Below are 22,869 nucleotides of genomic sequence, written 5' to 3'. Positions count from 1 at the left end.
CCACAAATTTCACGCACGTATTCAGCACGTTCAGTGATCCAGGTTCCTTCCATCTTGTGACTCTGCCCTGGAGACCTTTGCTTCCAGTGATGAAGAGAGACAGGGAATGTGAAAAAGGCACACCTGTGTTTTATCTGCTCTGGCCCAGAGGTGGTTCAATCACTGCTGCTTTGATTTCCACTGCCAAGATGCAGTGGAAATCAGCCCCCAGATAGGGGGCTGGGAACTGAGGTAAGTTAGTCCCAGGGAAGAAGCTCTTTTTCAGCAGTAACTCTCCAGAACAGTAGGACTCTTTAGAAGACAGCTAGCCACTTCTGCCACACCTCCTAAGGCTCAGGGTCCCCAGATTCCCTGTCCCTGCCTCATTTTTACAGCAAGTCCAATATCGATTTGTATTTCCACCAGGATATTATACAGCAGGAATGTAGCTACTGAACATGAGTGTCGTCCCTCTGTGTAGCTAGGCTGTTGTAACACGTCTATGGCAAACGCAGAACAGAAGGCTGGAGAGGAGTGCGCCATCCATTCCGTCCCCTGCCCCAGACACTGCTTCCTCAGCTCACCCTGCTGTGTCCATTCGGCAGGTCTCAGGGTGCCTGGCAAGTCCTCCAGTGTAGCCTGACAGTGGTGCCTTTGGCAGGGGTGTCCATGACATACACTCCATCGCCCACCCAGGCAGAACTGGGTCCTTGCAGATATTTTCAAATTGAAAGGTTGAGCTCTGCTTGGTGAGAAGAACGGGCCCTGGTTTGCATCTGTTTCTGGCCAAAGCAAGAGGTGCTTACCCCATTTTTCGAAATGTGTTAGCTCTTTCAAAAGCAAAAGGCATTGTGGCACACACAGTGATTCAGCCCTGAGTAATCTGTGGAAGAGTCTGCAGGTCTTTCTCACAGCCTGTTCCCTGCTCTGGGTCCTCTCATCTCCACCAGCTCCACACGGACAGATGTCAGTGCCTCTGTGTGCAGAGGCCAGGGCACACAGTGGAGTGACTCGGACCTTTGCCCACTTCACCGCCATCACCCCAGCGGCCACCCATACGACTGCCACTCTCAGTTGGCGTCATGGGACGGGGCCTGTTAGCACTTGAGAACATTCTGGATTTGGAGATCTGAGTTCCTGCTCTACCTTTTACTCATCAGTGGACACAAGACAAATCAGTCTCTCTGAATGTCGATTTTCTCAAGAAAACAAACAGAATGTAAAAAGCGATCTGCAACAGCAATGATAACAAAATTTAGGATTGTCCCAGGTCCAAAGTACAGATACACCCATTATTTTGTGCTGTTATCTGCTCCATGGCAACCATGCAGCCCAATAGGGAAAACTATTAAGAAATCCAGGCCCAGGTAGGACACTGGAGCACAAAACAGAAGACCACAAGCTGACTGGTGACAGCCCACATTGTTTCAAATCAACCTTTCTGGGCATAAACCAGGTGCCAGGCACTGGTTTTTTCCAGTAGTCATGTATAGATGTGAGAGATGGACTATAAAGAAGGCTGAGTACCAAAGAATTGATGCTTTTGAACAGCGATGTTGGAGAAGACTCTTGAGAGTCCCTTGGACTGCAAGGAGATCAAACCAGTCCATCCTAAAGGAAATCAGTCCTGAATATCCATTGGAAGAACTGATGCTGAAGCTGAAACTCTAATACTTTGGCCACCTGATGCGAAGAACTGACTCTTCGGAAAAGACCCTGATGCTGGGAAAGATTGAAGGCAGGAGAAGGGGATGACAGAGGATGAGATGGTTGGATGGCATCACCGACTCGATGGACATGAGTTTGAGCAAACTCCAGGAGTTGGTGATGGACAGGGAGGCCTGGCGTGCTGCAGTCCTTGGGGTCGCAAAGAGTCACACAACTGAGGGACTGAACTGAACTGAACTGAACTGAGGCACTGGGATCATTGCTTTAGAAAAGAAGTCTAAGAGCATGTCCTTCTGTGGGGCTCTGAATAGACCTGGATAACAGAGAGAAATGGAGAATTCCTGTTCCTGGCCTGTCTCCCTCTTGCACGGCAAGCTGGGAAGAAATCAACAATGGGTGTGTGATGGCCGTCCAGAGAGCTTCCCGTGAGCCAGTTGCAGACTAGATGGTGGGGATTACACCAGGCCTCCAGAGATGCTGGAGACTCACCAAGGGGCAAGCAGGGCAGGCCAGTGAGCTAAGAATGTACGAACACATCGCAAACTGGAAAGAGATGCACTGAGGGGCGTTACTGTAAATGCAGCCTAGCTGAAAGGTGAGCTTAGAGGCTTGGCTTCAATGAACACATTGTCAGTGAAAATAATCAATAAACAATCTATAATAAGAACGTGCATGCTGCATGCTAAGTTGCTGCATTCGTGTCTGACTCTGGACCTCTATGGACAGTAGCTCCTCTGTCCGTGGGATTCTCCAGGCAAGAATAGTGGAGTGGGTTGCCATTTCCTCCTCCAGGGGATCTTCACAACTCAAGGATCAAACCCGAGTCTCTTATGTCTCTGCATTGGCAGGCAGGTTCTTTACCACTAGCACCATCTAGAGAGTTCTATTTGAGCCTCACTGAGGCCAATCACCTGGAAGCCAGCTTCCAGATCACACTGAGAAACTGCTCCAAAGAAGCCTCATTTTCAGCATGTGAAAAATATCTTTTATATCTTATCAAAACAAAAAATATTAATCGGAGATACATTTCTTCAAGCTGTTGTTAGAAAAAAACAGAAAAACATACCAGCACATGCAGAATGAGTCAGTAGTCCTCAGCACCTGGGAAGGGAGCCTTAGCATGTTAGGTGGCCCAGTGCTAGCATCCCAGGAAGGGAGGTGTTTGGACATTCTTTGAGGTCAGCGAGACCTTTTCTTCAATACTTACAGCAGATTTACAACGCACATTGGTAGGCCACAAAAAAAACCTTTTCTAGTTACCATAAAATTCAGGTTATCTCATGTGTAAGCCTGAATGACTTCCACAGACCTCAATATGTGACCATTTCTTTTATCACCATGAACAGACATAATCAACTACACAGAAGCAAACTGCCTCAAGAGTGATGTTTTATCCACAGGCCTGGGTGAGGTACACTCAGGACATGCTGTTTTAATGCCTGCCCTTTTGATAAGCTCACATTTTTCATACGTTATACATCGACACCCTAAATTATTTCTTGTGTCTGATTTTTTTTTTTTTTTTTTGACCATGCAGTGCAGGAGGCAGGATCTTAGTTCTTCGACCAAGGATTGAATCCATTCCCCCTGAGGTGGATATTGTATGGAATCTTAACCACTGGACCACAAGGGAAGTCCCTCAGTTTCAATTTTCAATTTTTGTACATTAGTTGATGGTTTTACGCTGTCGTAAAAGAATGCTGATTGCAGGTACGGCTGTGCGGCTGGGAGAAAAAGCCAAGCCATCTCTGAGCCCCAAGTCAAGTCCATTGTCCTCTCTCCCCACCCTACCCCCAGAGCATGTCGGGGGTATCTCAGGCACCCAGGTCTGGCTGGAGCTTTCTCATCAGCTAAGTATTGCAGGGGTGAGGAGCTAGGAACTCAGGTGAGAAAGACGCCAATGTCCCATTTATCCTGGAAAATCCTTCCCCTGTCTTTTCTCCAGATGCTGTGTGAACTGGGACAGACTGGGGATCTGTTAGCTGCTTGGCTCCTCCACCCCAGTTCCTGCAACAGGAAGTGCTCGTGGGAAGGGGAGGTGTCAGGCCTGGTTCCCCAGTCCCCAGGAAAGCCATCCCAGGACCCCCCGAATCCATGCAAAGGTGCTGTACCTGGCCACTCGCCAACTTCCTCTCAAAGCAAGCCAAACCATCCTTCAAAGTTTCATAACAGCTTTGGCTCCCTAGAAACAGAATTGCCCACCTGCCTCCCTTAAAGCGCACAGATGAGAATTTAGCTTATTGGACCCTCCACCTTGTTAGAGGGACGCGGCGGGAGGGAGCATGAGGGAAGCAGCTGCCAGCAGGACCTGTCCTCTCTGCTCCATCTGGAGGATGGGATGTCTGGGCGTCTGCCACGTGATAGGGGTGCAGGCTGGCTGGAATCAAAAGCAGGAGGCAGGCTCTGTCCTCCATGGAGCCAGATACGGGAGGAATTTTCTAGTTCAGGGGATGAAAAGAGGTATTTAAATGTCCCAATGTGACTTCAGGCAACTTCCATAATTTCAGTCACTTTGGGAAAGAAAACTGACCCACGAATGTCCATTGGATTCAGCTGTACTCCATCAGTCAGAATCCTGGAAGACAGAAGGGTGATGGGCATTCAGGACCCAACCTCCAAGTGTGCTGATGCCTTGAGTCCCAAACAATGTCACACAATGTCCAAAAGGAGGTTTAACGGCACATCAAACACAGCCTAGGACAATGGAGTCTCCACAGTGCAATCCCTGGCTAAGCACAAAAGTCCCGTTTCCAAGTCTGCGGCAGGCTTGTCCCATCAGACAACTCACTGAGGGGACCCCATCCTGTTGGGAGAATCTGCAACAGCTTGTTAGCCGTCAGTGTAGATGGAAAGGGGTAATAAGAACTTCTTAATCACTGATTCGTAGGTCAGTGCTAATGATCGTTTAAATGATGACCTCCTCCCCGTGCTCAAAAATTAGCAGAATAAAGTTGACAAATGAAACATAAAGCATGGATACCTCTATTATCAACCCCAAAAGTGAGGATCATCTCACTGGCTTTAATACATCATTTTCTACCACATAACATTCAGGTTTATTTGAATTTCACTGATGCTATAATTTTAAATGCATTTTGGATTTATTATGATATAAGGGCTATTGCTTTCTGTTGATGCATATTTAAATAAAATTATATAGAAACAATTTTGTTCAACGTTTTGAGAAAATGGCAACCCAGTCCAGTGTTCTTGCCTGGTAAATAAATCCCATGGACGGAGGAGACTGGCAGTCCACTGGGTCGGACACAACTTAGCAATTAAACAACAACAAACAAGGACTAGTGCTTTCTGTTGACACGTATTTCAATAAAATTATACAAAAACAATTTAGTTCAACATTTTGAGAATCACTGTATTATTTGAGTTGGGGGAAAGATGCTGGTCCACTGAGCATACACTCTCTAATCCTAAGAGGTCACCTATTTTAGGTATCATAAACTGACTTCTGCAGAAAGTCCAGATGAAAACAATTTTACTACGTAACAAATTATCTCCTTTATCATTCTTTGTGAGCCGCATGAAAGCAAGAACACGAACTTTTGTCCAGGACTAAATCTCCTTCAATAAATCAGAGGTTAACCGCCTCACTCAATCAACAGGCACTGTTTATTTTTCGGATATCCCGGAGGTATGAATCAAGAAGACAAAAGAATAAAAGTGAAACTATCAGGTCACTCTGGAAGGAAAAATATAAAGTTCCCAAATGAATGTGTTCCTTGAAAATATATAAACCATTTCTCCTTAGCTTGGCACTGTCATCCATCTCGGAAAAGGATGTTTTTACAATCAGAGCAGAAATATGACTGGCGCTCCTACATTTACATTTCTTTGTTGCAAAATGAATGTAACTTGTTCGGATTCCAGCAGTGGGAGAAAGCTGCAGAAGTCGCGGTTACTTTCCAAAGTGAAACTTAAAACCACCATCTCCGGTTCACAAAAGGCAGAATGAGTCACCGGAAGAGGCTACTTGCTTGCAAAACTCATTAAAGGCAATGCAGGCCTGAATGGACTTCCTGCACCAGTGAAAAGATCGCTGGCGTCAGGACAGCACCTCAAGGCTCCAACAAGCTGGGGGAGGGAGCCATCAGAAATCTGGGCCCAGCCCAGGGCTGCTGGTTCACACGCACTCTGGCTGCCCAGCCTGGTCTGGTCTGGTCGAGGGCACTGCCTCCTCCCAACTGGGACCAGCAGACATGGCAATGAATGCCCAGGAAGGTAGCTGAGGCTAGTGGCTATGCATCCAAGGCCCAGGATACCTTGTGGCTCTGGCGAGCCGCTGTATTGGATTTCCAGAGGTCCTCTCTCAGCAACTCATGTGGCCCTGACCAGGCTGGATTAAAGTAAAATGTCATGTGAATGCATGCTCAGTAGCTTCAGCATGTCTGACTCTTTCTAGAGCCTGGAGAGCTCCTCGGTCCACGGGGTTCTCCAGGCAAGAATACTGGAGTGGGTTGCCATGCCACCGCTTACCCACAAGGGATCTTCCCAACCCAGGAATCGAACCCACGTCTCTTATGTCTCCTGCTTTGGCAGGCGGGTTCTTTACCACTAGTGCCACCAGAGAAGCCCATAGATGTCGGGTAGAGCCAGGATCCGCCCCCCGAGACCCCAGCTCTGTAGAAACAGAGCACAGTGCTTTGTGCAGTTTCAAAGGGAGGCAGATGAATACGAAATGATGGCAGATGTGGCAAAGCTCCCTGGAACAGCTGGTGACGACACTCCTGTTGGAAAGACGAAGTCAGATTCCAGAGTTCAATTTTTTAAAATAATGCTGTGTAACTTGCCTCCACGCCTATTCTTCTGTCTTAGGATTGTACAAGGGCTGCTTGTGTTACGTTTTATAGGAAAGGTCACTCTGAGGCCCAGTGGTCACTGGCTGGTTGTCAGTTGTTGCTTAACATCCGCTCAAAGGGCTGGTGCATCTGGTGGGGTGTGTCAGGGTTTGAAAACCAAGGTAGGAAGTATTTTAAATATTCAGGTGATTACAGCTGAGATGTCAGGAAACGCAAGCTGCCGAACTGGTTTTCCCTTGCACGTGTGAGGGCTGTCTGCACAACCGAATGGAAATAGCATAGCCTAGTGGTTCCACCGAGGAGTGGAGACAGGCTCGAGACTGCAGTTTATATTCACTTTCCAGAAAAGCATCTACCATTTGAATTCAGGGTAGGACTAAATCTGCAATGTTCAGCTAGACGACAGTTTGTTTTTAAGATGCACAGGCATGAACTCTACAGACACCTTGAGATGAACTGCTTGGATCTGGGCTTCACAGGGAAATAACCTGGTACCCTGGGTGGCCACCTTTGGGGCCAATATTCTTGCATTTATTCCAAAAAGATTTAGACTGATACAGGTAAGCTGATAGGATATCTTGGGCATGTCAACAATATGCAAAATCAGTAGGAATTTTGATGGTTTTCAAGTTATCTGGGTGAACTCGTCAAGGGTTTTGATTTGTTCAAAAAGTCCAAAAACTGCGGACAGTGGACCTGAGGCAAGGACACCTGTACTGTCTCTACTTTTACTTTACGTATATCATGCCGCTTAGTGACTTTTTAAAAACCTTTTAATTTTGTATTAAGAGTATAGGCAATTAGGGCTTCCCTGGTGGTTCAAATGGTAAAGAAAAATCTGCCTGCAATTCAGGAGACCTGGGTTTGATCCCTGGATCAGGAAGATTCCCTGGAGATGGGAATGGCTACCCACCCCTGTAATCTTGCCTGGTGAATCCCATGGACAGAGGAGCCTGGGGGGCTACAGTCCATGGGGTTGCAAAGTCGGACGCAACTGAGCTCCTTACACTTCCACTGTTCAAAGCCAATTAACAGTGTTGTGACAGTTTCACGTGAACAGATCTAAACAACTTTCTGGCTAGGAGAGATGGCCAGGCATTTTTTAGAGATAGCAGAGGGCCAGACTAGAGCATGCCTGTGGAATGCAAACTAGATGATGCCGAGACCCAGAGTAGGCCTCCTCTGTCCGGCTGGCACCGCAGCTACACCGGCGTTGGCACTATTCCTCGCCCCTCATCAGCCCAGGGCCGGGCACCAAGCAACAAAAGGCCACGCCTATAGCTTAGAGGCCACTGAAATGAGCTCCACCTGGCAGTCCTCAGCAGCTCCCCTGGCCCTGCCTTTTGGGCAGAGACCCCATTAAAGGCTGTGTCCTCAGCTCTCCCCTCACTCTTCTGCCTCCTGACCACCCTGGGGGTTTTCCCGTGTGGCCTCCCACTCTGAGAAGCTGGAAGTGTAATAAGCTTGGTTCTCCTGAGCTCTCCTGGGGCTGCACCTGACTGACGTCCCATACGAGAGCACAGAACACAGCCTGCCTGTGCAAGAGCCACATGTTAAACATCGATTATGGGCCGAGTCCTGGGAGATACCTCACATACAGCATCTAGCACAATTCTCCCTGCTTCTAAGTCTTTACCTTCAAGGTGAGATGAGTCCCCGCGCGGGTAGGAGCCCAGCTCTCTCCTGTCTTCACCCTCTTTCCCTCCCAAGTGCACACAGAGGGTCAGGATTTCACCAAAGGCATCAGAAAAGGTGGGCTTTTTTTTATTCCAATATTGAACAGTTCAAAGCTTTAAGGTTTTTGCTTTTTGAGTAGAAAATAAAATAGTATGCTTGATATCACACAACAGGAAATCAATAACTTAATAACTTACCAAAAACTAAAATTCACACGCCTGGCTTTCAGGGAAGTCTTTCATTGGTCTCTTTTATTACAATATATTCTAGCTCTGCATCCAGGACAAGGCAATCAAGGATTACAGTGATTTTTTTATCATTGTACCAGCATATATAAATACAGATCAAGTGTTGTAAATAAAATATATTTTAAATGGCGATCCCAAACCTAAAATGGAAAAGGGAATTCTCTTTGAAGTTATCATCATTTTCCCCAGTGTACCCGGGCTGTACATTTTTCTCCATCACGTGTGATGAATGTTTGATGACCTGCCACTATGGAGGGATTCATTTCCATTGGGCAGCTTTGAAATGTGTGGTCCAAACACAGCATCCTAGCCCGTGGCCATGGGGTCACAGAGTTGTGGCTGTGTGAACACTGATTAAACTAGCACACGCATGCGACTGAGTGCTTCCCAGGCACAAATCTCATTTTCCAAAGCCCACGAGGCAAGTGTGAAAGTTACAGCCTCTCCGGGGGGGTCACGCTCTGACTGTGACACAAACCTGACGCTGCAACTTTCTGGAAGGCGCGCACTGTTTCAGAGGGCAGTGGTGTGGAAGCTTAGGGTACATCCAAGTTGCATGCTCTCAGCGGCCAGTCATCCTGATGAAGGGCACTCGCCACAAGGGACAGGTGACCCAGGGCCACGGCCAAATTCCTCCCAGGGCAAGGGAGAAACTGGGCCATCCTCTGCAGACCTGTGAGCTGATACTCAGTTCAGAGCAGTTAAAATTCACCCCAAAATACCCTTGAGACAGAAAGAATGAGTGCAGCCTCCAAACGTCACTAATGAGCAAGCCCAAGGTAAGGCAGGATTATTTTAAATTGTTTTTAATGCCTCCAAAAAGGGATCTGCACATGTGGATCATGCTTCCGTGCAAATCTGCGATTAGCTATGCACAGGCATTGGTGTTTCCTGTGTGGCCACATGGACCACTCGGGAGGGCCTCCATTGCAGCAAAGCCCACCAATTACAAGAAAGGATTTTCTTTCACAGAAAGAGTAGAATTGCCTCAGCGGTTCTGCTGTTTGCCTCCTATGACTCTAACCATGCGATTTAAATAGGAGAGCATTTCAATCAATGGAGTAAAATACTCTTTAAAAAAAATAATAGCTCAGAAAGTAAAGCAAAATCTTTCACCAAAATAATTTTCTCACTTTTCAAATTATTCTCTCCAGGAGCCAATTTAATTAACAAGTAAAAGATCATCATCTTCTACCAGCTTGAAGAATGTCATTCAAATAATTGCTGACCCACTTGCCCTTAATCTGAGTGGGAAAAGCAAAGGGAAATAAAAAGTATTACTCATAAATTCCAAAAGAAGGTCAGCATGGTGAGGATTACAGAATAAGGCTCTTTGGATGGTCTAACACGTATTATCTTTTTAATGTATTACTGACAGTTATAATAGATTATGGCTAAAATGCTTATTAACAGTAACCCCAATCAGAGTAAAGTAATAAATAACACTATCTACAAAGAATATATAATTTAACTTTTACAAACTGCTTTTCTTAAAATCAACCAGTTTCTGTTAAGAGCTCGCTAAAGAAAGCGACACCATCACCGTTTGGCATAAGCTCTGTTCGAGCCCCCATTTTCAGCAGCACCTTGCAGGCTAGGTTGCTGGCAGAGTGTCAAACTAATTCGAAATACTGCCTTGGTAGTTACTTCCTATAATCTGAACTTAAGGCATTGCAGAGTCACAGGGAGCTAGCCAAAGCACATTCTACATAAAATGTCTGCCATGGATGCGTTAAGGCATAGACATTCCAGCCTCGTGCCGCAAAAAATGGGGGGAAATATGCCAGTTTATGTAAGTTAGCTTTAACTGGAGGAATGAGAGAACTTAGCCAAACATTTGACCGGGCAGCAAACACTGCAAAGGGACATCCGCAAGGTCAAGGCCCAGCACAGGGAGGTCTGGAGTCCCTCCCAAGACCTCAGATCCAGCTCACAGGACCCTGCATAGCCCTCCTGCTGCGCGCAGCAGCCATGGGACAAACCACCAAGTGGCGATGTGTCCCCCACTCTCCTGGAAGTCCTGCATACTTGGCGTCCCTCCCTGGATCTCGTCATCCCAAGGACCTCCAGGGTTCACAGCCCATCTTGCACACTAACCACTCCCAGCCTGGAATGGGCTGCAGAGGGCAGCGGGGCATGGCCCCCCACACCAGGGGTCAGCCGATGCCCCCCCAGGGACAGACACCCTTCACGTGTCATTTAGAAATGACAACCCCAGAGCGGGGGTGGGGAGGGGAAACCCCCTCCTCGGTGCTCTCTGCTCTTAAGCAAATGACTGCACGTCCCCAAACCTATCCTTTAATGGGAGTGCCCAGTCTTCACGGGATGTCAGGAGGGGGTGGCCGGGAACCTTCTAGGCTGAAGCAGAATGAACATCCTGGTTTTCAAAGGGTGGCGGTGGCTCTCTCCAAAAGGTGAAGTTACTGAAGGTGTCCGAGCAGGGGAAGTCAGAAGAGTGGCTCCTTTTCAGCAAAGGGAAGACGTGGTCGACGACTTCGCAGAGTCTCACGTACCTGGAAGGAGAAGGGACTGCATCACCGCCTGGACGCAGCCCATGCTGCGCCTGGGAGTCAGCGGGAATCCATGAGCCCATGGAGGGGACCACGCGATTAACGCAATGGAGGCTGTTCTAGAGTAGTCCCTTGCTAACTTATAGGAAAATCAGAGGGTCCGACAACCAAGGAGGAGTCAGAGACGGCCCCGTGGGCGAGGCGGTTGTGACCCGACCTGACTCGAAGGACAGCAGAAGTGAAGACAGGAAGCTATCAGTAGGACAGACACACAGACATATCACCTGCCTGGGAGGTGGGGAACCACAGAAAAGAAACATCTCCTGGGCATCACCCGGAGGCTGCAACACGGTGCAGTGAAAGGGCGCTGGGCCTCGGGCCTAAGGAGACTCGGATGCGACCTTCAGCTCTGCCATTGAGGGCTTCCCTGGTGGCTGAGACAGTAAAGAATCTAAAGACTCAAGGTTTGATCCCTGGGTCAGGAAGACCCCCTGGAGACAGAAATGGCTACCCACTCCAGTATTCTTGTCACTGATGAGCTATGCCGTCTCCGACAAGCAGTTTCATCTCTCTAAGCCATAATTTCCTCAACTGGAAAGGGAGAAGATGAAAACTGTGCACAGAGTATGTGCGAGGATTAAATTAAATGACGTATGCACAGTGAAATAATGGGAACCGACGCTCCATAAATGTAACAATTAATCATTAACATTGTAAAATAGTTTGCCTTGGCTAATTATTAGTCTCAAGAGAAAAAAGCCCTAGTTGGCACAAGGGTCACGAGACCTGGGGTCTATCTACTCCTGTCTTTCTGCTGTGGGACCCTGGGCAGGTGTCTTGCCCTCTCTGGGTTTCAGGTCCTTCTAGAATGTGGACATGGGCCTCACCGGTGTTTCTCAATCCTCCCTGTAATGCTCTCTCACTCTATTTTCTGTGTATTCCCAAGGAGACGTTGCATATTAGTTTCTGTGGCTTAGAACTACAAAGAGAAAGTTGTATGTTGAACACGCATTTTCAGACCTCTGGGCTCTGACCAGAAACTATGATGAGCCCAGGCCTCCTTGCATGTTCCCAGAGCCTTCCCTGACAGTCCCCGGGTCCCTCTCCAGTTCCAATTTGCTAAGAACCAGAAAGGGCTTTTGAAATCCAAACTCCAGGAATTCACATTTCTGAGGCATAAAACAACTTTTGGGTGAGTGTGTGTATTTAACAAAGGACTTCCAGAGAAACATTGTGCTTACACAAAATGGACAAAATCTCCCTTAACAAGCAAGAATTGTGTCTTTCCCAAGGATTCAAACAAAATTTTAAAATACTTCCTGGCTGGGAGACCTGTCTGTCTGAGTTCTGACACTCGGGAGGCGGCCCCTGCCTGCCAGAGGCTGGCTCACATTCATCATCAGGGTTTGGCAGCACCAGACCCAAACCCGGTCCGTCCATGCCTCTCTCGGGCCAACCTTCCTCACCAGGGGCTCCTTCAGAGCAAGCAGCACCAGAGCACTGCTGGCCACAAAGGCCAAGAAAGAAAGCGCTGAAGCCCCCCACCTGGGGTGGGCTCCTGACTTCTCAGAGACAACATGCCAGCTCCCTAGGGGCAAGCACCTGCTGGGCTCCGATGCCAGGGTTCCAAGCTCAGACACAGGGGTTCCAAGCTCAGGGCGCCAGCTTGGCACCCGAGCTCCAAGCCAGAGAAAAGCGCCTGCTTTCCTGGGGAAGGAGGGCTGCTCTCCCACGGAAACAGCTGTCATCTCCTGGTCCAGGTAGAAGGTGACATCATTATTTGCCAACATGTAAAGTTTTCTCCCACAAGGCGTGGGTACAGCGTGCATGTGGGCTCCTGGGCAAACCTGCAGAGCTGCGGCAGTCCCCCTTCCCACGCCCCTCGTGACAAGACTTGCCTCTTGGCTGCTGGCTGAGCAGAAACCTTTGCCATTTCCGGGCAACGTTTCACTTGACTTCTTTTGACCCTAAATGGAAATCTGCTGTCTCGAGACCAGGAACCACTCTCATGGGTGATTGGGGTGGTGGGGGGCTAAGGGAACTGAGACACTGTCAGGGATGGGGGGGCCCGCCACTGAGAACTCTGGAGAGGGAGGAACTACACAGAGAGGGGGAGGAAAGAAGAGTTCCTGCCGTCATGGGCTCCCAAGGACATGCCCAGCACCGCCTCCAGTTCCCACGGATTGGAGGAGGGTCCTGGCTTCCTGGCTCCGCCCTCCCCTCGCCCCTCCACACCTTAGGTCTGGCCTGGCCTGGGAGAGGGAGGCTTAGGGGGCAGCCCCTGGAGGGCCTCTAACCTACTACTGTCCTATTTAGGCTGGATTAGACTCCAACAGGTAAAAGGCCATCTTGAAAATGAGCATCTGCTTGAGGAGAATCTAGATCTCTAATTTACCAAAAAAACAATCCTTGGGAAGCTGCTGGACCCAAACTTCACAAGTCTAACTCCTCCATACAAGGAAGGCCCCGCAGGCCCCCTAGGGTGGCCTAGGCCAGAGGCAGCTTTCCAGATCTCCAGCGACCAGGCCAACAGGGGTACGGCCTCTAATACAGACAAGGCAGGAAGACGTCTGTCTGCCCGACGTCACCCAGTGACAGGTGATGTCACCCAGTGGGCACAGCTGAGGACACGTGATCCACTTGAAGCAGTTAAGAACCCAAAGCAAGACACATCCAAGTCAAGAGGGCCCCCAGCCAGCCAGGCAGCTTCCCTGCATACAGTAACCCTGTTGGGCCCACGGCCTTGGGGAGGAAGGGCTTTGGCCAAAAATATGAGAGGAACTCTTATAGTCACACGGTGATGTTTCTGGCGAGAATATTATTACAGGTCAGGATGTGAAGGGCTATATACGTTCCTCATCTTTAAATATAGCTTCTCATGATATTTTAATTTGGTTACAGTTCTTATTCACATTCTAGGCTTTCAAAGCAAATTTGGCAAATCTCAGCCAATAGTTTTCAAATTCATGCCATTCTACTCTGTAACAGCATCTAATTACGTGTTTAAATATTTAACCCAGAGGTGGTTGTTACAGCAGCAACAGTCATTGCTCACTTGCTAAGTCCTGTCCAACTCTTGCGACTTAATGGTCTGCAGTATGTACACCAGGCTCCTCTGTGCTCCACGATCTCCTGGAATTTCCTCAAATTTATGTCCATTGAGTTGGTGATGCTATCTAACCATCTCATCCTCTGTCGTCCTCTTCTCCTGTTGCCTTCAATCTTTCCCAGCATCACCGTCTTTTCCAATGAATCAGCTCTTCACATCAGGTGGCCGAAGTATTGGAGCTTCACCTTTAGCATCAGTCTTTCCAATGAGTATTCAAGGTTGATTTCCTTTAGGCCTGACTGGTTTGATCTCCTTGCTGTCCAAGGGACTAGTCTTCTCCAGTGAAAATGCGAAAGCATCAATTCTTTGGTACTCAGCCTTCTTTATGGTCCAACTCTCACATCTGTACATCACTACTGGAAAAACCATAGCTTAGACTGTATGGATCTTTGTTGGCAAAGTGATGTCAATGCTTTTTAATACAGGGTCTGGGTTTGATACAGCTTTTCTTCCAAGGAGAAAGCATCCTTTAATTTCATGGCTGCAGTCACTATCTGCAGTGATTTTGGAACCCAAGCCACTGTTTCCACTTTTTCCCCTTCTATGTGCCCTGAAGTGATGGATCTGATTTAATTCAGGTTATCCAAAACTTAAGTTCTGGACAAAATCTTAGAAATTAAAACATGGTTTCTTTGTAGGATTAAAGATTAAAATGTAGGCAACCAAAGGATTAGAAAGGTATACTATTAACTGTAAGACGTCACTCCAAGGTCATTGCCCATGACAGTGATACTCACGAGGAGATGTTGGTCTTGGCATGTTCCTGCACAAGCTCTCCTTTGGGGTTCACTGTGAATATCCTGTTCAGAGACACTCCCACTTGCTTGTACGAGTACACATCCTATATTTGGAGAAGTGTTAATTAATCAGAAGAGTTCACTGTACATACAAAGACATGATTTTTCAGGTTTGATACAAACACAAAGGTAGAAAGGGCAGACGTTGGGGATACGGCAGATTTGGATCCAGACGCCACAACCAAACCAGTAAAGCCAGTCGCATAAATGTTTTGGTTTCGTGGTGTACATAAAAGTGAGGTTTACACTATACTGTACTCGGTTAAGTGTGCAACAACTTTATGTCTCTAAAAAAAAACGTGCATACCTTAATTAAAAACTACTGCTGAATTGACATATATACACCAGCATGTATGAAACAGATAGCTAATGGGAAGCTGCTGTGTAGCACAGGGAGCTCAGCTTGGTGCTTTGTGATGACCTAGAGGGGTGGGAGGGACAAGGCTCAAGAGGGACAAGGATATATGTATACTTGGAGCCGATTCACATTGTTGTATAGTGAAAACTAACACAACATTGTAAAGCAATTATCCTCCAATTACAAAAAATGCTATGATAAAAAAAAAAAACTCACTGTTGAAAAATGCTAACCATCATTTTTGAAAGCACCGTTGAACTTTCAGTGAATCCTAGTAGTCACATAAGAGATCACTGATCCCAGATCAGCACAACATATAAAATCATGAAAAAGCCTGAAATAGTGCAAGAATTACCAAAGTGTGACACAGGGACAGAAAGTGAGCAAATGCTGTTGGGAAAATTGTACCAAGAGGCCCACTTGATGCAGGGTGTTTCAACTTTGTTTGCTGAGACACAAACTTTCAACTTGGCAAAAAAAAAAAAAAAAAAAGTGCATTACCTGCAAAGCACAATAAAATGAGCTCCACCTGTATTACAGAAATCTCATTAAACCAAAATAATACCCCCAAGTATAGTGAAGAAATAATATCTCTGGATGTGAAACTAGTAAGTCAGTTGTCCTCTATGAGCCTCAGTTTACTCATCTGTTGAAGAGCTGAGTTAAAAAATCAACCACCTACCACATCCCCTGCAAGTCTAACAACTTTCCTTAAGGTTCTTCACTCGCCCATTTTCTTGGGCATGAGTTTCAAAAACAGGAGAATTTGATCATTAGGAAGTCCCAACTATATTCTCTAGTATGCTGAACTTTCCAGCCGATTTGGGTGGTATGCATAAAATCTTTAAGTGTGACTCTTGCCATAGAAAACAACAGCATTCACATAAGACCCTGAATTCACCTCTGTGCTCTGTGGTTTCGTGGTTCCCTTCCTGTAGAAAGGCTCTAATTCTATTTAACGTTCTTGTTTTGCTAATTTAGCACATAATCTGGACTGTCAAGTTTCTAGTTTCAAATTTCAAGCTGAAACCCACGAGCCCACCTTCAAAGAAAACTAGAGGCCGTGAAATGAAGATGCCGTCCTTGCCTTCAGATGCAGGCAAATGGATCTTTAGCAGCTATGTCTAGGAAGAGGAGGGTCTGGCCTCACGGTGGCCAGCCAGCCTTTCAGGTGATGGCCATTAAAACAGTCAGTAATTTCAAGAGCTTGGATATACCCAACTACTACTTACAGCCGGTCGGTTTCCAAAGGCAGCATAGAAGGGTTCTGTGTTCGGGAAAAACAGGTTTTTGATGTCTGTCAAACACTGGACTTTAAACTTCTCTGGCTTCTTTTCGATCACTTCCCTGTTAAAACAAATCGATAAAATAATGGGTCAGTGCGAGCCTATTAAGAATTCATTAGCATCAAACTGTTTTTAATCGTCAAAGATGCTGGGATACTGAGTGCATTCATATCTTTGGAAATTAAATATGTGTAAATCAGCTAAGCCATCCCAGGAAAAGCACTAGACAGAAAGTGAATCCGTACTTTCAAGTCTGCCCACAAAGAAAATGCCCTGGAGCAGTGATTTTGCTGAAGACCTCAACCAATCATCCAAAGAACAAAGAATTCCAGGGCACAGAAGAGAGAGCCTCTTCACTCTCTTCCTGAGGCCAACAGGACCTCAGAAACTAAACCTAAAGAGTGAAGGAGGTGGAAAGGAAGGTCGGTGCAAAAGTTCTAAATAAGTGAAAAACCTCACTGCCACAGATTAGGGAAGACCTAAATAAATGAAGAAATATACTATCTACCTGAAGATTCAATATTATATTAACTCTCTATTGGTCTATCAAGTAAAAGTGAAGTTTCTCAGTTATGTCCAACTCTTTGTGACCCCATGGACTGTATAACCTACCAGGTTCCTCTGTCCATGGGATTTTCCAGGCAAGAGTACTGGACTGGGTTGCCATTTCCTTCTCCAGGGGATCTTCCTGACCCAGGGATTGAACCCGGGTCTCCCGCATTGCAGGCAGACGCTCTACCATCTGAGCCACCAGGGAAGCCACCTATTGGTCTATAGATTCCCTGTAATTTCAATTAAACTCACACCAGGTTGTCTGTATGTTTTTATAGAGCGTGACTTGAATAACACAGATGAATAAAGGCCAGAAATGGAGGCTCACATTTATGGGCCCTCGATTTATGACCCTGACAACAAGTCAGATCAGAGGAAAAGGGCAGCCTTTTTAGCAAATGGAATTGAGGCAACTGAATATCCATAGAGGAAAAAAAAAATGGAATTGAGGCAACTGAATATCCATAGAGGAAAAAAAAAATGGACACCCTACTGCACTCTATATACAGAACTCAATTCCTGGTGAATTACAGATGTCAGTGTGAAAAACAACACTTTTAGATAAAATATGGGAGACTTTCCTTGGCCACAGTCAGGGAAGGCTTTGTCAATGCACAGAAAGAGGAAATGATCTGTCCAGCTGCACGAAACTCAGATTTATGTTCATCAGAAGCCATAAGCTGGGGAAAGATACTTGTAGTACTCATAATAAAGGCCGCATCTACAGAATCTGTAAGACTCTTACAAAGAAGAAGGAAAACAAGGGAAAGACGTGAACAGGCACTTCACAGAAGACGACGCCCAAATGGCCCAGAAACACAGGAAGACATTTCTTTCCCACCAGACTAGCAGAAATGTCAACAGCTGACAGTGGGTAGGCAAGAAAGGAAAGCTGATGGGAGGAATACCCAGCACTGTTTGCTGTTGGTGCACAAATTGTTTCAACCACTCTGGACAACAACATGCCGTGATTTAAGAAAGCCAAGCATGTGCATGCTCTGTGGCCCAGGGACTCCGCTCTTGAGAGTCCCTAACAGTGGAGAAGCGCAAGTGGCTCGAGCACCCACCAACAGTAGAATGGATAAACAGGCGGCGGTAGAGTCCAACCACGGGACCTACAGAAGCTAAGACGAGCCAGTGGCGGCCACTTCCAACAATCCTGGAGACACAGTATCGAGCGATAAAAACAAGCTCCGGGAGGACACGCAGTTTATTTACATCAAGTTCACAAATGTGCACAATTAAACATACTCGTTAGGATTACATGTATTTGTACTAACTACTTAGAGGAACAGAGAGGGATGAACACAAAATCCAAGGAGAAGGGTTACAGTTCCTGCCCAGGGATGAGGGATGAGAGCAAACAGAACTTGGGGCATAACGGTTTATCCTCTGGCTTTATCTGAGTCTGGGGCCCGCTAGTGTTCACTGTTTGATTACTGGATGATCTCAAAGGTCCCTTTCAGCTTGCATATAAAAATACCGTATATGTGTGTGTGTATGTACAGTATGTGTGTGTGTGTGAGTCACTCAGTCGTGTCAGACTCTTTGTGACCCTATGGACTGCAGCCCTCCAGGGTCCTCTGTCCATGGGATTCTCCAGGCAAGAATACTGGAGTGGATAGCCATCTCCTTCTCCAAGGGATCTTCCCAACCCAGGGACTGAACCCAGGTCTCCTGCATTGCAGGCAGATTCTTTACCATTTGAGCCACAGGGGAAGCTCATATACACTATGCATCTATTTTAGAACTATTATTCTCCAGCTAAACAAAATGTAATTCAGATGATGATGGTGATGATAGTGATGATGAATGGTGATCATGATGCCAATGATAACGGAGCCCCGAACTGAGTATCAGAAGACCCAGGGGCTGGTCTTGGCTCTGCACGGACTTCTGTGGACTCTAGAACCCTCCTTAGCACTATAAGGGCCTCACTGTTGACATCTCAGGATTCTTATGGACACGTGAGTGGCTATATGAGTCTCAAACTTTAATCCACTGTGGGACACCACCCTGGGCCCCCAGCTCCAGGGAAGTTGCTGTTATTCCTGTCCCCACCCCAGGAGGCCAGACTTAGTTTGGCTTGGTTGTTGCCCTGAATGCGGGCATGAAGGCGAAGGGAAGAGGGTCATCGGAAAATGGGCTGGTGACGGTCTGTAAAAACAAAACGGTGTGACCAGGGTTCAGGGAGTCCCAGGCCAGGTGGTGGTGGCTACAGAGAGGCCACTTAACCCAGCCTAGGTCCCCGATCAGACAGGAAGGAAGCACATGGGTTCTCAGAGTTGCTAAGACGCAGGCCAGAAGCACAAGGTTTGGGGCGGGGGCAGCTCCCACAAAGGAGGGCAGCACGTGCCAAGGCTCCAAGCAGAGACCACCTCTCTGGACAATGGAGACCACATCCGGGAGCCAGAGAGAATGAGGCGGGAGAAAGACAAGGCAGGCGGCGGAGAGCCCGTGACGCCGAGCTCGCGGCCGCTGTGGCTTTTCTCCCGAGGGCCACGATGGGCCGACAGAAGAAGCTGAGGGTCGTGGGGTCAGATCTGCCCTTGAGGATGAACCCTCCAGTGCCCAGCATGGAGCAGAGGTGTTGGTGGGGAGGACAGGCCCACAGGTGCGGGGCGGGGGGTTGGGGGGCTGGGCAGGCCGAACCTCACCTGTGCAGGGCGGAGAAGAGGCTGCTCGGGCTGAGCAGCAGCGGGCCCTGGGGCAGTACCGTGCCGCGCTCGTTGACCCAGTGCAGGTAGCCCCGCGTCATGTCCGCCATGCCAATGGCCCGCGCCGAGCAGTACAGAAACTTGTATCCGTTTCTGAAAGAGAGACAAAATGTTCGCCGTGAAGGGCATCCCACACTGGAGCCGTTTCGCGTGCATACACCCTGATCCGTATCTGCTCCGTGAAGATGGGCTCAGCTGTAATTCCCAAGCAGGAGGCCACCTCCTCTAAAATCTCATTTTCAACTGAACCCCATTTCCTGTCATTACTGAAGCACCTTCCTGGCCTCACTTGGTTTAATCCTCATGGATACCTCACTCCTTCCACTGTATTGTTAGGGAAACTGAGGCTGGAGGCACCAAGCTGGCCAACCTACCTGCACTGGGATCATTCATACCTTTCCATCTGGCTGGTCACCTGTATCCTTTATAACTCTGATAAAATAAACATGTGAATGTGTTTCCTTGCGTCTTGTGAGCCATCGTCAGCCCTGAGGAGGGGGTGTGGAACCCGCATTTTGTACTCAAGTCAGGGAGAAGTGTGGGGAAGCTGGGGACCTACCACCTATAACTGGTGTCTGAATTTGGGGCAGCCTTGGGGGAATAAGCCCTTAACCTGTGGGGTCTGCACCAACTAGGTAACGACAGAATTAAATTGCCAGATACCCGCTGGTATCTGCAGAGAATTGCGTGATTGCTCGTGAAAAATATGTCACATGAGGATATTCTTCTGTTAAATACAATTTTATTTAGTAGAAATGAATTTCCCTTTTTTTGAGACTTTGAAAACCTAAGAGTCCAAAAACAGACGTGGCATAAATATTAAATAAATGCCGAATTCAATGCCTTACTATAAAGACAGAATATAAGATACATACCACTAAGAATTTCTGTATTGATGACATGTTCAAACATTTTAATGTATTGGATTAAATATATTCTTAAAAATTTAAACACCATCTATGGGCTTCCCTGGTAGCCCAGTGGTAAAGAGCCTGCCTGCCAATGCAGGAGACACAGCAGACGTGGGTTTAATGCCTGAGTCAGGAAGATCCCCTGTAGAAGGGCATGGCAACCAGCCTCAGTATTCTTGCCTGGAGAACTCCATGGACAGAGGAGCTTGGTGGGCTACAGTCTACAGGGTAGCAAAGAGTTGTATACAATTGAAGCGATTTAGCACAGTACAAGGTAAACTACCCACTTCCCATCCCACTTACTGCTCCACTTGAACTGTTTCACACTGGCCAAAGAACCTGCCTCAAGATTTTCCTAGTAACATGTTCTTTAAAACCAGGAAACAGGAAAGAGCTACAATGCAGAGAATCTACAAGCACCAGCTTATCCAGAGTACAGAAGTGTATCTGAAAATCAAGCAACCTTTTTAAGGACACATCTTTGTATCTGAGCTGTCTAATTAATATAACTTTTTTTAATCAATATTTCTGTATACAGGTCTTCACATCAAAGTGCTAAAAGCTGCCACCTGCAAGGGTCTGAAATGCTCATTTTATTCGAGCCTTGATTTGCAAATGCTCTTCACGGCTGGATCATGCCACTGGCTGTCCTCGCTGGCTGGCCTTGCGGAGCAAGCGTTTTGCTTCAAAGACTGTTTCTAAACTTAGCTGGAAAACCAGCTCCAGGATGTCCTAACCAGAGGAACGCCTGTTAGTGGCAACAGGGATCACCTTTCCAGAGCCTTCACCTGCAGGAGAGCCGTGTGAGAGACCAGGCGTCCCCATCACTCGCTCAGGGGGCAGGCAGCACCCTGCACAGCACCCAGTACAGTCCCTGGTGCACAGTGGGGTTTGGCTGTGAGATCCTCAGGGCTCTCATGGAGGAATGGTTTGAACAAAACACCCTCCTGTGACTTCAATCGCACAACCCAATGGCATAGCACAGCTGGCCTAGCCAAGACCTAGGGAATTGTGCAAGCTGGTTTCTCACTTTAGAGAGGAGGGCACTACAGCTGGGTGTGGGAGACACATCAGAGGGTCTACAGGGAGCCAACAGCCCCTTGAGCCCAGGTCCACAACTCCCTCCCACTCGCCACATGACCCCCTCCTTTCCGAGCAGACAGTGATGATGACGCAGTAACCTGAGGGGAAAGACAAGAACCGCTGTGGCAGGAGAAAGATTCTAATGAGTCTGCTAATGATCGCTTCCCATCCTCACCATCCTGACTTCAGAGGATGCATTCCTCAGGCCTTAGACGAACTAATTTATCTATGGAAACACAGGAAGCAGTCACTCTCGCTAAGTCACGCAGGCACTGATTTGGTTACATGAATATCACAATATTTATCAAGCGACACGGGAAATTAGAACAATTACTGTCCAATCGCTAATCCTCCTTGGCTCAATGATCTAGATATTTTAGAAGTCAGTCCTTCTTTTCTTTCCTTCCACTTATCGAACACGTACATTTGAATGAGGGAGTCTTCCAATCTCTTCCATTTGTATCTGCTAGAGTTCTTTTTAATCAATAACCAAGTCAGCTTTTTAAAATCGATAACCAAGCAAGCTTTATATCCTCTCTGTGAACAAGGTAATAATCAACCTGACAGCTAATTTCTCATGGGCTGACTTACTCAAGTTATTACACCTGGCCAAAAAATAAAAATTGTCCTCCTTTTCTGTTGTTTCCAGGTAAACAGTTATCTGCAACTGGTCTTTCCATTAGAAAAATACTGCACAGTATAAAACGTAGGAGGGACCCAAACTCAAGGAAAGCAGAAATTCAAGAGCAATCAGTCCAAAGCCCCGGAAGTAAATGGCCTCTGCTCCCTGGTACTCTGCATGCTGAACATTTCTCTGAACGCGTCTCTGAGTAATCACAAACATGACATCAACAGAAACGACTTCCCAACTTTTGCCAGTTCTCAATCCCTGTACTTTTCCCAGTTGTGGCTGCCTAAGACCTGGAGGAGGCGGCGTGTGAGATGCTGCCTGGATGGATATTTGCTCTAACCAGCTACAAAAGCCAACGCCATGTCCAGCCTGAGCGAGTACTCCATGATGGCACCTGAGCCACCAAGATGGGGTGAGCCCTTGGGTACCACGGAGGCCAGGGGAGGAGGTCACAGAGATGCCCGGGTTATCAATTCTTGCCTGGAGAGGCTTTGTGAGAAACCATTGGGTCTGAACCAGGCATTACAGG

At 47.3% G+C, this 22,869-nt stretch overlaps 1 protein-coding gene across 6 annotated transcripts in view; it reads right to left on the bottom strand.

The window, feature by feature from the left end:
* Positions 1–8,361: 8,361 nt before the first annotated feature.
* LPIN1 (lipin 1) overlaps positions 8,362–22,869 on the bottom strand; it is a 70,464-nt gene continuing 55,956 nt past the window's right edge. For all 6 annotated transcript variants that reach the window (XM_069580202.1, XM_069580205.1, XM_069580207.1 and 3 more), the window contains 4 exons: positions 19,656–19,808; positions 16,393–16,507; positions 14,743–14,846; positions 8,362–10,899 (listed from right to left, as the gene is read on the bottom strand). In XM_069580202.1, the coding sequence (XP_069436303.1) occupies positions 10,740–10,899; positions 14,743–14,846; positions 16,393–16,507; positions 19,656–19,808 (532 nt within the window). In that variant the 3' untranslated portion in view covers positions 8,362–10,739. The remainder of the gene's footprint in view (positions 10,900–14,742; positions 14,847–16,392; positions 16,508–19,655; positions 19,809–22,869) is intronic.

The sequence above is a fragment of the Ovis canadensis genome, chromosome 3, assembly GCF_042477335.2.
Source record: "Ovis canadensis isolate MfBH-ARS-UI-01 breed Bighorn chromosome 3, ARS-UI_OviCan_v2, whole genome shotgun sequence".
NCBI classification, from domain to species: Eukaryota; Metazoa; Chordata; class Mammalia; order Artiodactyla; family Bovidae; genus Ovis; species Ovis canadensis.
This window is presented reverse-complemented; position numbering and strand designations above follow the sequence as displayed.